This window comes from Erpetoichthys calabaricus, chromosome 5, assembly GCF_900747795.2.
Source record: "Erpetoichthys calabaricus chromosome 5, fErpCal1.3, whole genome shotgun sequence".
Taxonomy (NCBI): Eukaryota; Metazoa; Chordata; class Cladistia; order Polypteriformes; family Polypteridae; genus Erpetoichthys; species Erpetoichthys calabaricus.
The window spans coordinates 115,006,716-115,023,410 of record NC_041398.2 but is presented as its reverse complement, the minus strand read 5'-3'; the positions used below and the strand labels follow the sequence as shown (position 1 = coordinate 115,023,410).

General features: G+C 42.6%; 1 protein-coding gene across 1 annotated transcript in view; it reads left to right on the top strand.

Moving 5' to 3' along the window:
- Nucleotides 1-16,695, top strand: part of tbc1d1 (TBC1 (tre-2/USP6, BUB2, cdc16) domain family, member 1) — a 307,517-nt gene that overhangs the window by 105,274 nt on the left and 185,548 nt on the right. The window contains 6 exon segments of the mRNA XM_051928202.1: nt 112-154; nt 157-200; nt 11,630-11,734; nt 12,459-12,591; nt 14,627-14,664; nt 14,667-14,720. Coding sequence (XP_051784162.1) covers nt 112-154; nt 157-200; nt 11,630-11,734; nt 12,459-12,591; nt 14,627-14,664; nt 14,667-14,720 — 417 coding nt within the window.

Below are 16,695 nucleotides of genomic sequence, written 5' to 3'. Positions count from 1 at the left end.
CTTATTAAAGAAACAGCTGTGAATGTTCTAAAATTAAATTGGTATTATCGTTATTTTTAGTGGAGCTACAGTGGTGTATGATAATTTTGATTTTTGTTGCTTTTTTTGCAGATTAGCCAAGCTCACATTTATCTGATTAGTCCAGACACAAAAAAGTTGCTATTGAAAAAAGCTTTAAAGAAATCTCGTTCTGTTCTCAGGTTAGTGCATTAACTCTTCATTTGCTTGTTTTTGATTGCTTAAAATGCAAACTTTATTTACATAGAAATGTTTGCACTGAATATATTTGCATTTTTATATATTTACAATGGAGTTTTTCTTTTTGACTTGCAAACTTCACTTTCAGATTAACACAAATTGATTTTGTTAATAAGCTCTGTGATTATTGGTGGTGGCAGTTATCTTAAAAAAACTTCATAGTGCTACCTTTTTCCTCAGTAATTTCTGTTTAACTCCTTACTGATGCAGGAGATGTTACAGTTCCTATTGTTTTTATTTTTTTTCTTTCATAAACTTATCCTGCATTGTATGAAGTATAATTTTAAATGAACTCCATTGTTCTACATCAATCTGCACATGTAGAAGACTGTCCCAAGTTATTTTTAAAACTTTCTCACATTTAATTAAATTTTGCCAGTTTGGAATTAAATGTAATTGTTTTACATTTTGCTAATTCACTCTGGCAAAACACTGGGAAACATATATTTTGATCACCATATACTACTGATTTTAGTATTTTTATATTCTGGATTTTCTCTTTAGCATTACAGAATGTTAAATCTAGACTGGAAAATCTAGAATTTCTTGCCTGGGCTTTGCTGAATTGAAAACAATCAGTGATTACATCTTTGAATTCCTATTCCTGTGCCTCACAGTGTGTTTTTTTTCTGATTTTGCATTAGGGAAATGAAATGCACATCATATCTTTCTCGTTAACTAGACATTTGTCTTTTTCACACTCCTTGGCACTCCATGCATCCAATCTAATCAATGTCATCTCCATTCTTTCTAATTTCGATTTGTGTTCTGCTTTCATCTGCCATGTATTATTCCTGTAAGCATACTACTCCTTATATAGCTTTCATAAACTTTACAATTCAGTGTCAGAGATCTACTTTAGAAATCATAATGGAGACTACTCTTGGAATTTGAACTTCTCAGCCTCTCACACACCTAGCGGTTTCATTATCATTGCTATATCTGCACCTCCATTAAGACTCAGCATCTCACCCAAGTAGTAGAGTTTCTCTTCTTATGCATTCACTGCCCACAAATTGTGCAGTTGATTCAGTTTCTTCCAGCATGTTTACCATAAATACAAAATGAGCACTCATCAGTCTTTTCTACATTTCCTGCCACTTTGCCTACAGCCATCACCTTGGTCTTTCATGCATTTTGATCAAGGGGGTTTTCTTTTGCTTGAGGCATTTTTCTTCTAAAATAACATTACAATTTAGTAGTGTCTCATTCCTTTCTGCTTCACTTTTTGCTTTCAAAGTGCATTCATTGACATACAGGAGCCTTTATTGCTATCCTTCACACACTCCTCTGGTTATCATTTCCATCAATATTAAAAAAGCAACAGACTCATTATGGATCCTGCTGAAACTCCTTCCTTCACCTCAAAAGTTTTACCATAGCCATCTCCTTTCCTGAGCGCTGTTTGTGATTCCCCATTCATTGACATCATCAATATGTTAACCAGTCATTGTTAGTTTCTTAATGCCCATCATCTCTAATGGCAGTCTATCAAATGCCTTCTTTAAAAATGTATAAGGCAATTTTCTTGTATTGACATCACAACTGTTACTGTCCTAGATATTAAAACAAACTTATCTTTTGCTACCTGCTTTACATTTTCTTTCCTTTGCATGCAAACTCTTATCTCTTGGCTTCTTGTCCCTCTACCAACTGCTTTTATGTCATGTTGTTTTATTTCGTAATTTCTTGGTCTGTTACGTCCTGCCATTACTTTATACCATTCCATATCACCTCGACATTCCACTGCAGTGTTTAATTTTGTCTCACAGTTCCCTTTGTCCAACAACAATTCCTATTTAATTCCTATTCACACCTGATGTGCTCTTTGCACTGCACAAATAGAGGCACTGCCGACCCCTTGAACCCTCTGACCACTCTTCAGGACAGGTAAAAGTCCAATAATTATTTATTTGGACAATATTAAAGTGCACCAAGCACCTACACTCCACATATTCATATAAAAATCAATAATCAATACACTAATCACAATTCTCCACACTCCCAGACTCGTTGCCACCCTTCCATCCAGCTCAGCTCCACGCTCTGGTCTTCCCACAGTCCTTTTTATAGTCCTTGACCCGGAAGTGTTTCGCCCTCTCTGTCCACGTGACTAGGAACACTTCCGGGTCAGATAAAAATCCTTTCTTCTTCACCCCGGAAGCACGTCATTCCTCCTGTCCATGTGACTTGAATGAACTTCCGGGGCGTAGGGCAAATAATCCTTGTTCCTCCCTGCAGCGTCCCCTAGCGGCCCCCACGGCATCCAGCAGGGTTGGGGATAAAAACTGCATTGTCCAGAATTCCCTGCTGGCATTCGGGGCACCTCCATGCTGCAGGGAGGACTCCACCTGGCGGCCTGGGAGTATTGGCCGGGATGAACGGCCGGCCACATATCACACAGTAGACAGATCAAGGTCAATATAACAACAAGAGTCAATAAAGAAAGACAAAAGAGTATTAAAAAGAAAGGCAGAATGTGAAACAAAATTTGTAATTTGAGAATGTTGCTAGGGAATCAATAACCAAAGTTATTCATATAATCAGATCCAAAATGAAGGGTGAAATCTGTAGGCAAAGAACAGAAACAAAGTTGAAACAAAAGATCTAATAATAGCGCTCTAAAATAACACAAACTTAAACAACCAGGAAGTGCACAACACTGGCCTTATACCTCTGACCTGGTAATGTCAGGTGTTGCATACTTCCAGTTTACCCTAATTATCAATAGCATAACAACTGTTAACAGAAAGGTTCCAAAATGGCATTGCTCATAAGAAAAAGATGGTGCTTCAGGAGAAAATATGTCATGTTTAACATCATTAAAAATACACTGAAATAAAAAAAATAAACTTAACCACTGGATTACTTGGCTTTCAAAAACTCTTTTCCAATGTTTGAAATACTTTTAGAGATAAAGGAATAAAAATTAAATGACAAATCCAGATTATGACACTCTTGCTACCAGTGTTTTAGCACATTTACTTTTTATACTTTTTTTTCCCCTCAACTTCCAGAACTTTGGCCTTTGAACATACCTCCGCTTACTTTTCAGCTTTCACCTTTATCAAATTGTACCAAACCTTGTCTTTCTCTTCATTGCTTCTGTCAGCCTGCAGGTATTATTTGGTGATTTAAGTTACTACAACATGCTATTTACCCCCTTAACATCCACTAATTATGTCTGCCCATATTTTAGACACAAATACACCAACTCAGCATTGCTATAAATTCTCATCTGCCAGAAAAAAAAACGTACCTTGCAACGTTCCTACTAAGATTTCTTGCACCTTTAATTTTAAGGATGTCTCCTGTATGCAGTATACATCCACCATTTTCTTGCCATATTTCAGTGCTCCAAGTCAGAATCCTTACACTCTCTCCTTCATACTTCTTACTTATTACCTCATCTTCACTTCCCTCTTCACCAAATCATACATTGAGTGTATCCTGCCTGTGATCCGGCTGGATTACTTTTCTTTCTGTTTGAGGTACTCAGGTGGAGGCACATTGCCCATTCTTTGAAACTCTGTTCATCATCAAGGAGGTGTTGGTGTAAAATGTTTTCAGGTTGGATGCCCTTCCTGATGCCATCTTCATGAATTTACATTTAATAACACATAAGAGGGACAAAATATTAGTTGATGAAGTCTAGAAATGCTACTAATATTCTCATCATTATTAGTTAAAATATTTCTGAGCGTGATCATTGATGGACCATTACGGAAGTTATGTAAATTTCTTTTAAAAAAAATTCTTAACTTGAAAAGTGAAGCATACATTTTTTTGAGGGAATTACATATTTGCAACCAAGCTATTTATTAATATATAGATCTCTGAAGGTTGAGATACCTAATTAATCCATGAAAGAAATACTATGTAACTGAGGAAGGGCTGGAATGCAAAGTTGTTCTGTAACAGAGTAGCAAGCAATCGTGTTTCTGTCTTAAAGTGTTTTCTAAATTGTTCCATATTTTGAACAAATGAAGTGCAATTTGCTAGCTGGAGACAGCTAATTACTCAATTCAATTCAATTCAATTTTATTTGTCATTCAGCAGAACATCCAAGATGTGCTGCAGAACGAAAATACGATGCACAAGACATTAATAAAAACACATAGTTAAAATCAGCATACAATGAAATACTAAAATGCTTCATTTAAAAGACGAACGGCAGTAGGAAAAAAACTTTTTAAACCTGGTAGTTCTACATTTCAGGCTGCGGTACCTTCTGCTTGAGGGCATGAGGGAAAAGAGTTCAGAGGCAGGATAAGTAGGGTCTCTAGAAATCCGCACAGCTCTGGCCAGACAGCGTTGTTTTGCCAAATCTTGTACATTTGGCAACGAGGCTCCAATGATCCTCTCCGCAGCCCTCACCACTTTCCTCAGTGCTTTCCAGTCCGAAGCGCTGCAGCTCTCCTGCACAGAGAGCTGCTGCTGGTTAGCACGCTCTCTATGGTCCCTCTGTAAAAAGTGGTGAGGACTGACTTACTGAGATGGGCCCTCTTTAGCCTCCACAGAAAGATCAAGCGCTGGTGAGCTTTCTTGATGACGGAGGAGGTGTGCAGGGACCAGGTGAGGTTGTTCGTCACATTAACTCCCAGGAACTTAGTAGACTGCACAATTTCCAGCAGTGTTCTTAATGTAGACCGGGATGTGTATCAGCTGTTTCTTCCTGAAGTCGATCACCAGTTCTTTTGTTTTTTCGACATTCAGTATCAGATTGTTTTTATCACACCATTCCACAAATGACTTCACCTCCTCTCTGTAATCCCCCTCCCCGTCACCTCGAATGAGACCCACCACTGTTGTGTCGTCCGCATACTTAATAATTTGGTTTGTGCTGAACTTGGCACAACATTCGTGGATCATGAGCGTGAAGAGGAGGGGACTTAGAACACACCCCTGTGGAGAACCTGTGCTCAAGGAGATGGTATCTGATTTATTCTTTCCTACCCGTACGTACTGTGGCCTATCCATTAGAAAGTCCAATATCCAGTTTTGCAGAGGTATGCCCAGTCCTAATGGGCCCAGTTTGCTGATCAAATTCTGAGGGATGATGGTATTAAAAGCCGAACTAAAATCAACAAACAGCATGCGGACCATAGCGTCTCTATTCTCCAGATATTCCAATGAAAAATGGAGTGCAATAGATATGGCATCCTCTGTGGCACGGTTGGAGCGGTAGGCGAATTGGAGTGGGTCAAAAGAGGAGGGTAGGACAGAAGTAATGTGGTCCTTGATCAGCCTGTTAATATCTTGTTTGATGCTTTCCATCAAATTGCAGTAATTGAGTTTATAAAGATAAACAATATCGAAATGTCATTAATAAACATCTCAAATTGCTGTTGTTCTGCATTGGCGGCACTGAAAGCCTATATATTAGGAACTTTGTTATCTCTATTCTGCATGAACACATGAAATTACATTTTTATGTGTCCATTACTACAAGTAGCAGTGTATGGAACAGATTAAGCAGTACTCCAGCCAAAAATAATAATTTTTTAATGGAATGAACTTGTGGCAAGCACAAATGCATTGTTCAAACCCAAATTTGTATGAAATAGTAAAGTAATGTGCACATTCTATTCTTGTAATTGCTTTTTCTGCAGCTAGAGACCTTAAAGAGTTCTAGAAGCTCAGCTGCTGATAGAGTATATAGTACTGTAAACAATTTGACAATAGCAATCTCCCTTACCTTTCACTTACTTTTCCTGTCAAAAGTTCTTGAGCGTTTTGTAGCTTCCCAACTCACCAATTACCTAACCTCTAATAATTTGATGGAACCCTTTCAGTCTGGTTTTCAGGGCGCGGCACAGCTGTGAAACTGCTCTGCTACGGGTAACCAATGATTTGATTAATTCTGTTAGACCTCAGTGCAGCATTTGACACAGTCAGACATGACATCCTACTGTCCAGAATGGAGAACATGCTGGGTATCTCTGGCACTGCCCTCCAGTGGTTCAAGTCCTATCTGACTGATAGCAAGAGTTTGTTAGTCTTGGCAACAGCAGATCCAACTCCGTGCCAGTCACACAAGGAGTCCCTCAGGGCCTCTGTCTTTGGTCCTCTGCTTTTCTTGTATTTATATGCTTCCCCTTGGCCATATTATCCGTAGTTATGGATTGGGTTATCATTTTTATGCAGATGATACCCAGCTCTACTTCAATGTTAAAAGTGGAACTTCATCAGAGCTTTCTCAGCTCACAACCTGCCTTAGTGAAATTAAAACCTGGATGGAGCAGAACTCTTTAAAATTAAATTGCAATAAAACTGAACTCCTGCAAATTGGACTAAAATGCAACTTAATAAAATGAGCTCCTTCCCAGTCCATCTTGGCAGTGATCTCATCAGACCTGCCTCTACTGTAAAAAATCTTGGTGTCTTTTTTGATTCCTCCCTCTCTTATTCCTCCCACATAAATCACATTAAGAAACTTTCTTAATTTCACCTCCGTAACATATCCCGTGTTCGCTCCTTCCTCTCCTTCTCTAATCTGAGAAACTTGTCCATGCTTTTATCACATCCCGCATCGATTATTGTAATTCCCTACTGGCAGGTGCCCATTCTAATCTTATATCACAGCTCCAGCTTATTCAAAACTCAGCTGCAAGAGTCCTTACTTGAACCAGCAGCAGCGAGCACATCACACCCATCCTGCTCCGTCTTCACTGGCTCCCTGTGTCCTACAGAATCGAATATAAAATCCTACTAATAACCTACAAAGCTTTAAATAACCTCGCACCAAACTACATCAGTGACCTCCTCCATCACTATATGCCTGCCCGCCCCACTAAGGTCCTCTGATTTCTGGCAATCTTGTTGTGCCCCTCACAAATCTACACTCCATGGGTGACAGGGCCTTCAGCTGTATAGCGCCCAGACTCTGAATGACCTACCAAAATTAAATCAGGTCAGCTGACTCCATGAATTCTTTTAAAAAACAACTCAAAACTCATCTGTTCAGGAAGGCTTTTAGCTCTACTTGACTTTATTACCTTTCTCTCAGTTTACTTCTCTGTCAAGATGCCAATGTAACCTGTATGTGTGGTGGCGAGACCATCGATTATGTTGTCTTTTTTTTTCAGAATTTACTGTCTTAATCTTCTTTATTATTTATCTGGTTTGTACAATGCTATATACTGTATATTCTGCCGTTCTTTATTATATTCTGTAAGTGCCTTGAGCATGGGAAAGGCGCTATATAAATAAAATGTAGTATTATTATTATTTAATACATGAAGTTTGATGTTTTGATATTAATATAGAAGCTAGTCATTCAATGTTTTTCATACAACTTTTGATATCATTATTCTGATAGCATTTTAAATACAACTCTTTAATATATACAATGATATTTTTGCCGAAGTAATACATGACACAGTGTTACTGTGAGTAGCACTGCTGGGTGCTTACTCATTGAGATCAAATCCTGGTATTTGCACTGCTTGATTAGAGTGTACAAATTAATGAATAAACCAAATTGGATATTTTTTATTGTCGAATGCATACTTGTCATTTTTGCAGATATTCTCTAATCATAATAACAAATGTTACGTACTATTTATGAAAACAATTATATGCTTAAAGTTAATTGCATTTTCTAGTTTTTATTGGCTCATTTCTATTACAATGAAAATAATTCATCCATCCATCCATCCATTGTCTCCCGCTTATCCGAGGTCGGGTCACGGGGGGCAGCAGCTTGAGCAGAGATGCCCAGACTTCCCTCTCCCCGGCCACTTCTTCTAAGCTCTTCCGGGAGAATCCCAAGGCGTTCCCAGGCCAGTCGAGAGACATAGTCGCTCCAGCGTGTCCTGGGTCTTCCCCGGGGCCTCCTCCAGTTAGACGTGCCCGGAACACCTCACCAGGGAGGCGTCCCAGGAGGCATCCTGATCAGATGCCCGAGCCACCTCATCTGACTCCTCTCGATGCGGAGGAGCAGCGGCTCTACTCTGAGCCCCTCCCGGATGACTGAGCTTCTCACCCTATCTTTAAGGGAAAGCCAGACACCCTGCGGAGGAAACTCATTTCAGCCGCTTGTATTCGCGATCTCGTTCTTTCGGTCACTACCCATAGCTCATGACCATAGGTGAGGGTAGGAACATAGATCGACTGTAAATTGAGAGCTTCGCCTTGCGGCTCAGCTCCTTTTTCACCACGACAGACCGATGCAGCGCCCCGCATTACTGCGGATGCCGCTCCCATCCGCCTTCCGATCTCACACTCCATTCTTCCCTCACTCGTGAACAAGACCCGAGTACTTGAACTCCTCCACTTGGGGCAGGATCTCGCTACCAACCCTGAGAGGGCACTCCACCCTTTTCCGGCTGAGGACCATGGTCTCGGATTTGGAGGTGCTGATTCTCATCCCAGCCGCTTCACACTCGGCTGCGAACTGATCCAGAGAGAGCTGAAGATCACGGCCTGATGAAGCAAACAGGACAACATCATCTGCAAAAAGCAGTGACCCAATCCTGAGCCCACCAAACCGGACCCCCTCAACGCCCTGGCTGCGCCTAGAAATCTGTCCATAAAAGTTATGAACAAAATCGGTGACAAAGGGCAGCCCTGGCGGAGTCCAACTCTCACTGGAAACGGGTTCGACTTAATGCCGGCAATGCGGACCAAGCTCTGGCACCGATCGTACAGGGGACCGAACAGCCCTTATCAGGGGGGCCGGTACCCCATACTCTTGGAGTACCCCCCACAGGATTCCCCGAGGGACACGGTCGAATGCCTTTTCCAAGTCCACAAAACACATGTAGACTGGTTGGGCAAGCTCCCATGCACCCTCCAGGACCCTGCTAAGGGTATAGAGCTGGTCCACTGTTCCGCGACCAGGACGAAAACCACACTGTTCCTCCTGAATCCGAGGCTCGACTATCCGACGGACCCCCTCTCCAGGACCCCTGAATAGACTTTTCCAGAGAGGCTGAGGAGTGTGATCCCTCTGTAGTTGGAACACACCCTCCGATCCCCCTTCTTAAAGAGGGGGACCACCACCCCGGTCTGCCAATCCAGAGGCACTGTCCCTGATGTCCATGCGATGTTGCAGAGGCGTGTCAACCAAGACAGTCCTACAACATCCAGAGCCTTGAGGAACTCCGGCCGTATCTCATCCACCCCCGGGGCCCTGCCACCAAGGAGTTTTTTTGACCACCTCGGTGACCTCAGTCCCAGAGATGGGGGAGCCCACCTCTGAGTCCCCAGGCTCTGCTTCCTCATTGGAAGGTATGTTAATGGGATTGAGGAGGTCTTCGAAGTACTCCCCCCACTGACCACAACGTCCCGAGTCGAGGTCAGCAGCGCACATCCCCACCATATACAGTGTTGACACCGCACTGCTTCCCCTTCCTGAGACGCTGGATGGTGGACCAGAATCTCCTCGAAGCCGTCTGAAAGTCGTTCTCCATGGCCTCCCCAAACTCCTCCCACGCCCGAGTTTTTGCCGCAGCAACCACCAAAGCCGCATTCCGCTTGGCCTGCCGGTACCTATCAGCTGCCTCCAGGGTCCCACAGGACAAAAGGGTCCTGTAGGACTCCTTCTTCAGCTTGGCGGCATCCTTCACCGCCAGTGTCCCCCAACGGGGTCGGGGATTGCCGCCACGGCAGGCACCGACCACCTTACGGCCACAGCTCCGGTCAGCTGCCTCAACAATAGAGGAACGGAACATGGCCCATTCGGACTCAATGTCCCCCCACCTCCCTCGGGATGTGGTCGAAGTTCTGCCGGGAGGTGAGAGTTGAAGCTACTTCTGACAGGGGGCTCTGCAGACGTTCCCAGCAGACCCTCACAACACGTTTGGGCCTACCACGCCTGACCGGCATCCTCCCCACCATCGAAGCCAATTCACCACCAGGTGGTGATCAGTTGACAGCTCCGCCCCTCTCTGCACCCGAGTGTCCAAGACATGTGGCCGCAAGTCCGACGACACGACCACAAAGTCGATCATCGAACTGAGGCCTAGGGTGTCCTGGTGCCAAGTGCACATATGAACACCCCTATGCTTGAACATGGTGTTCGTTATGGACAATCCGTGACGAGCACAGAAGTCCAATAACAAAACACCGCTCGGGTTCAGATCGGGGGGGCCATTCCTCCCAATCACACCCTTCCAGGTCTCACTGTCATTGCCCACGTGAGCATTGAAGTCTCCCCAGCAGAACGAGGGAGTCCCCAGAAGGTATGCCTCTAGCACCCCCTCCAGGGACTCCAAAAAGGGTGGGTACTCCGAACTGCTGTTCGGTGCATACGCACAAACAACAGTTAGGACCCGCCCCCCACCCGAAGGCGAAGGGAGGCTACCCTCTCGTCCACTGGGGTAAACCCCAATGTACAGGCTCCAAGTCGGGGGCAATAAGTATACCCACACCCGCTCGAGTCGCCTCTCACCGGGGGCAACTCCAGAGTGGTACAGAGTCCAGCCCTCTCAAGGAGATTGGTTCCAGAGTCCAAGCTGTGCGTCGAGGTGAGTCCAACTATATCTAGCCGGAACCTCTCAACTTCGTGCACTAGCTCAGGCTCCTTCCCCTTCAGAGAGGTGACATTCCACGTCCCAAGAGCCAGCTTCTGTAGCCGAGGATCGGACCGCCAAGGTCCCCGCCTTCAGCCACCACCCAACTCACACTGCAACCCGACCTCCTTGGCCCTCCCATAGGTGGTGAGCCCATGGGAAGGGGGACCCACGTTGCCTCTTCGCGCTGTGCCCGGCCGAGCCCCATGGGTGCAGGCCTGGCCACCAGGCGCTCGCCATCGAGCCCCACCTCCAGGCCTGGCTCAGAGTGGGGCCCCGGTGACACCGCGTCCGGGCAAGGGAAAACGCCGTCCAAAAATTGTTTTTCATCATAGGAGGTTTGTTTAACCATTTTTTGTCTCATCCCTCACCTAGGACCAGTTTGCCCTGGGTGGCCCTACCTGGGGCATAAAGCCCCGGACAACAGAGCTCCTAGGATAATTGGGACACGCAAACCCCTCCACCACGATAAGGTGGCGGTTAAAGGAGGGGTGAAATAATTCATTCTTTTAAATAATTTTACCTTTTAGGAGGCTTTTGGTTTTTGCCTGCTACATAAAAGATAAGTTAGATGTAACTCACTATAGTCTTAAACTGGTCTTCCTAGATAAAAGAAAGCATGTATGCTAGAATATTACCCACTCACATACAATGTCTCCAGTATTCACTCATTTGAATTTTGTCTTCCTTTCAATTGGTCATTTTACATTTCTTCTGTTAAAATGCTGGGTTTAAGGACATATATAGCTTGTTGTAGAGCGTGTATGAATAGTTGCAGTAAAAACACTGGGGTCTGTTTATATTTGCTATACAAGTGCATACTGAAATAAACTTCTGTTATATGCTTACTTTAGGGAATACGACATGTGGACCATTTTGGCTTTATCTGCAGAGAACCCTTAGAAAATGGAAACTGCCATTTTGTATGCTATGTATTTCAGTGTACAAATGAATCACTGGTAAGAATTAAAGTTCAATAAAAAAATAACTTGTGGTTTATTGAAAAATAATAATCATTTATTTTTTCACAATGGTATTCTTAAAAGCAAAAATTAATATCTGTATAACAAAAACATATTTATCAATTAATGTTTAACATATGGAATTGTAAAAAATGCTTTAAAGAAAGCTGTGTCAGCATTCTGCTAATGAAGGCGTATCACTGAGTTTTACAGTGCTGATTGAGTTGTAATGGTAAAGTAATCATAATGATTGTTTGAGACCATCATTGACTCTACCATACATACATTTTTCCTGAAACCACTATCACCCTCGATGAACTCATTTTAACAAGCCTTCCATAGGATCCCATCTCAGTATTTCACTATCAAAACTCCAAAATATTGTAGATACCTATGAACTGACCAGTAGTGCTTCTATGAAACCTAACCACAGGAAGTGCTCTACGAAAACTACATGTATTGGCTATGCTACAGTGTGACCTTGCTCCCTGTTATCACCACTCCCCATACATATTTTAATTTGGGATTAAAATGGTAAAATGGTTTATAGAAGATAAATATTTTATAAACTCTCTGTTTCATCAGTCATTTATCAGAATTGCTAAGAGGTTGTTTGGGATTGTTTTCCTCTAAATTCTACTAGTATTTATTGTAAACCTAGATTTTCTTAGACTCCAATATAATGATGAATTACCTTTATCTTTCTTTTTCTTCTGTTGAGGTTGATGAAATTATGATGACTCTGAAGCAGACATTCAGTGTTGCTGCTGTGCAGCAAAATTCAAGAACACAACCTGAACAATGTGAGAGCTGCCCCTTACAGTGTCTGCACAAACTTTGTGAAAGTCTAGAAGGTAAAAAAAATGCTGTGCATATTTTGGAAATTACTGTTCTTAACCTTTATTTGAACACCTTCCCAGCTTTTGAAACATTTTACCGCAAAGTGCTAAAAAAAATTTAATGGCTCATAATGTTTATTTCACATGTTCAATTATTTGGAATTTTCAAAAAGTATTAGTTTTTCTTGCTTGATGACATTTTTTACTGGAGAGGCTATTCTTATTACAGTATTTAGAGAATCTGCTTTTTACATTCTAGCACAGTTATTCTTAATATGTATTCATAATTACATTCTAATTATATCCTCCTAAAAATGTTAATAATGTGTTTATTGATATGAAGTGTCTGTTGCAATTGAAAATAAACATACAAATTTGGGTAGAATAAAAGTTTGGATGTTATTTATCATTCCTCACAGAACTTAAGCAGCCTGTGTTTTTTCATGCCTATTAGCACTAATTACTTAGACACTGAATTGACTATGTTGGACTAAATTGAAGTCTTACATCAAACTCTGGTATAATTATTTATCATTTTTCAGTCTGATGTGGTACGTTTGTGCATTTGTTTTAGATTCTCAGCTCCCCCACCCACATCACCACTCATAATGTATTGCATGTGTTTTATTGTTTACTTATTTATAGTATTTTTTTGTGTTTTACCTTCTGATTTGCAGCAAATGATGGGGATATGCTGCATCACATGTTTAAAACACTAGTCTCAGTATGAATGGTTTACAATGCAAGTTAATGAATAGTAAAGGAAAATTGAGAACATTTTCAGTTTGATGTTTTCATTAAACAAGTTCTTATCTGAAGCCTTGTTTTATTAATAAATTGCAATGCAGGATATATAGAGACCACAACAGATCAAATTTCTTAATGGACATTCTTAATGTACACCAGATTAAATTACAGAAGACAGCAATCGAAAATTCAATGGAAATCAAAAGATATTGTTATACTTCAAGATAATAATTTAAAATAAATCACAATTTGTTTTAGACTGTTAGAAGTAAAGAATGAACAGTGTAAATATCTTACTTTTTTCGAATAATGTGGTACAATATTTTTTCTATGATGAGATGGTTTTATAGTGATAATTATTTTTTGATTTTTGATATTAATTATGTAGTGCTGATAATATGCTTTTGCATATAGTTATGTACTTGAAACATAAATAAGTTCACAACAAGGGAAATGACGAAGAGATTGATATATTACTGAAAATAGTTTTTTCCTTAGGTTATCTGCAGATAGCCAAGAACCCATTGACAGTCAGTCAGTCAGTGACTCAATCAGGGACATGTAGCCTTTTACCAGTATGTACCATACCGTAGTGTACCATATCATTTTCTAAGACTGTTTAATCCTGTCAAAGGGTGCTGGAGCCTATTTTTATATGTATGATCTTGTATTGTTTGCCTTATGTGCCTGTTGTGGATATTGTATACTCTCACTATTCTGTGGGAAACATGCAAATCAGAATTTCATTATGTAAAATGACAATAAACCTAAACTTTAGTGTTTTTTTTCACAAAAACACAAAGCTGCTGTTAGACTGGTGTACATCCAGCTGTTTACATTGTGCACTTCCAATGTCTGTCCTATATTTAAAAGATCTTTATTTGTTTGCCAAATATTTATGTCAGAACGGCTGATTTATCTTTTTAATGTCAATTTTGGGTAGTTGATCTCTTCCTATCTATTGCTATACAATTAATTTGCTGCAGAATGACCAGAATTCAAATGTTTTATTTTTACTGCCTGTTCAGGTTTGCAAACTTCAGTTTAGGATGTTGAGCACTGGTTTCTGTCACAGTCATACTTGTTGAAATGTTTTTGGAAATGAGAATATGCACCTTTCATGTTTAGCTCAATAAATCGGTCCATAGTTTCAGATTTGTGTTATCTGGAAAGTGTTTTTCATGTCATCAGCTTTAAACCGTGAACAGTCATTTCATTCACCCATCTTTATTGTCAAAAGTATAACTTCTGATATTTACTTAGCAGTGTGAAAACATTACATCTGTGCTTAATTGTTTTAAAGGTTTACATCCCTCAAAAGCCAAGCTTAGAGCTTCAAAGACACCTTGGAAAACCTCAGCAATAAAGAGCAGGCAACAATCTTTGAAAAGATTTCGGTATGTTTTTGTTGGCTTTGAAATATATTTCTTTGTTTTGTTTGTTTTTTCTTCTTCAATGAATGCCAGACTGGCTGTAATGTTTAGTTACATTTTTAAAGTAAATATAATTTTACACCTGATTAGAGAGGCAAAACAACTGGAGATGTTGTTTTAGAGGGCCTATTAAAATCCGTGAATAATCTTCTTTTTACAAAAAAATTCTAGAATTGCTTTGCACTGTTTTTTTTATATTAAACCTAGTTGAAATAGACTTTCACTCTATCTGAAATCTCATAGGAGAAAGCTGGCGCAGAGCGGGTGTGGGTATACTTATTGCCCCCCGACTTGGAGCCTGTACATTGGGGTTTACCCCGGTGGACGAGAGGGTAGCCTCCCTTCGCCTTCGGGTGGGGGGACGGGTCCTAACTGTGGTTTGCGCGTATGCACCGAACAGCAGTTCAGAGTACCCACCCTTTTTGGAGTCCCTGGATGGGGTGGTAGAGGGCATACCTTCTGGGGACTCCCACGTTCTGCTTGGAGACTTCAATGCTCACGTGGGCAATGACAGTGAGACCTGGAAGGGCGTGATTGGGAGGAATGGCCCCCCCGATCTGAATCCGAGCGGTGTTTTGTTATTGGACTTCTGTGCTCGTCACGGATTGTCCATAACGAACACCATGTTCAAGCATAGGGGTGTTCATATGTGCACTTGGCACCAGCGCACCCTAGGCCTCAGTTCGATGATCGACTTTGTGGTCGTGTCGTCGGACTTGCGGCCACATGTCTTGGACACTCGGGTGAAGAGAGGGGCGGAGCTGTCAACTGATTACCACCTGGTGGTGAGTTGGCTTCGATGGTGGGGGAGGATACCGGTCAGGCGTGGTAGGCCCAAACGTGTTGTGAGGGTCTGCTGGGAACGTCTGGCAGAGCCCCCTGTCAGAAGTAGCTTCAACTCCCACCTCCGGCAGAACTTCGACCACATCCCGAGGGAGGTGGGGGACATTGAGTCCGAATGGGCCATGTTCCGTGCCTCCATTGTTGAGGCAGCTGACCGGAGCTGTGGCCATAAGGTCGTCGGTGCCTGTCGTGGCGGCAATCCCCGAACCCGTTGGTGGACACCGGCGGTGAAGGATGCCGTCAAGCTGAAGAAGGAGTCCTACAGGACCCTTTTGTCCTGTGGGACCCTGGAGACAGCTGATAGGTACCGGCAGGCCAAGCGGAATGTGGCTTTGGTGGTTGCTGAGGCAAAAACTCGGGCGTGGGAGGAGTTTGGGGAGGCCATGGAGAACGACTTTCAGACGGCTTCGAAGAAATTCCGGTCCACCATCCGGCGTCTCAGGAAGGGGAAGCAGTGCAGTGTCAACACTGTATATGGTGGGGATGGTGCGCTGCTGACCTCGACTTGGGACGTTGTGGGTCGGTGGGGGGGAGTACTTCGAAGACCTCCTCAATCCCATTAACATGCCTTCCAATGAGGAAGCAGAGCCTGGGGGACTCAGAGGTGGGCTCCCCCATCTCTGGGACCTGAGGTCACCGAGGTGGTCAAAAAAACTCCTTGGTGGCAGGGCCCCGGGGGTGGATGAGATACGCCCGGAGTTCCTCAAGGCTCTGGATGTTGTAGGACTGTCTTGGTTGACACGCCTCTGCAACATCGCATGGACTCAGGGACAGTGCCTCTGGATTGGCAGACCGGGGGTGGTAGTCCCCCTCTTTAAGAAGGGGGATCGAGGGTGTGTTCCAACTACAGAGGGATCACACTCCTCAGCCTCCCTGGAAAGTCTATTCAGGGGTCCTGGAGAGGAGGGTCCGTTGGATAGTCGAGCCTCGGATTCAGGAGGAACAGTGTGGTTTTTCGTCCTGGTCGCGGAACAGTGGACCAGCTCTATACCCTTAGCAGGTCCTGGAGGGTGCATGGGGAGTTTGCCCAACCAGTCTACATGTGTTTTGTGGACTTGGAAAAGGCATTCGACCGTGTCCCTCGGGGAATCCTGTG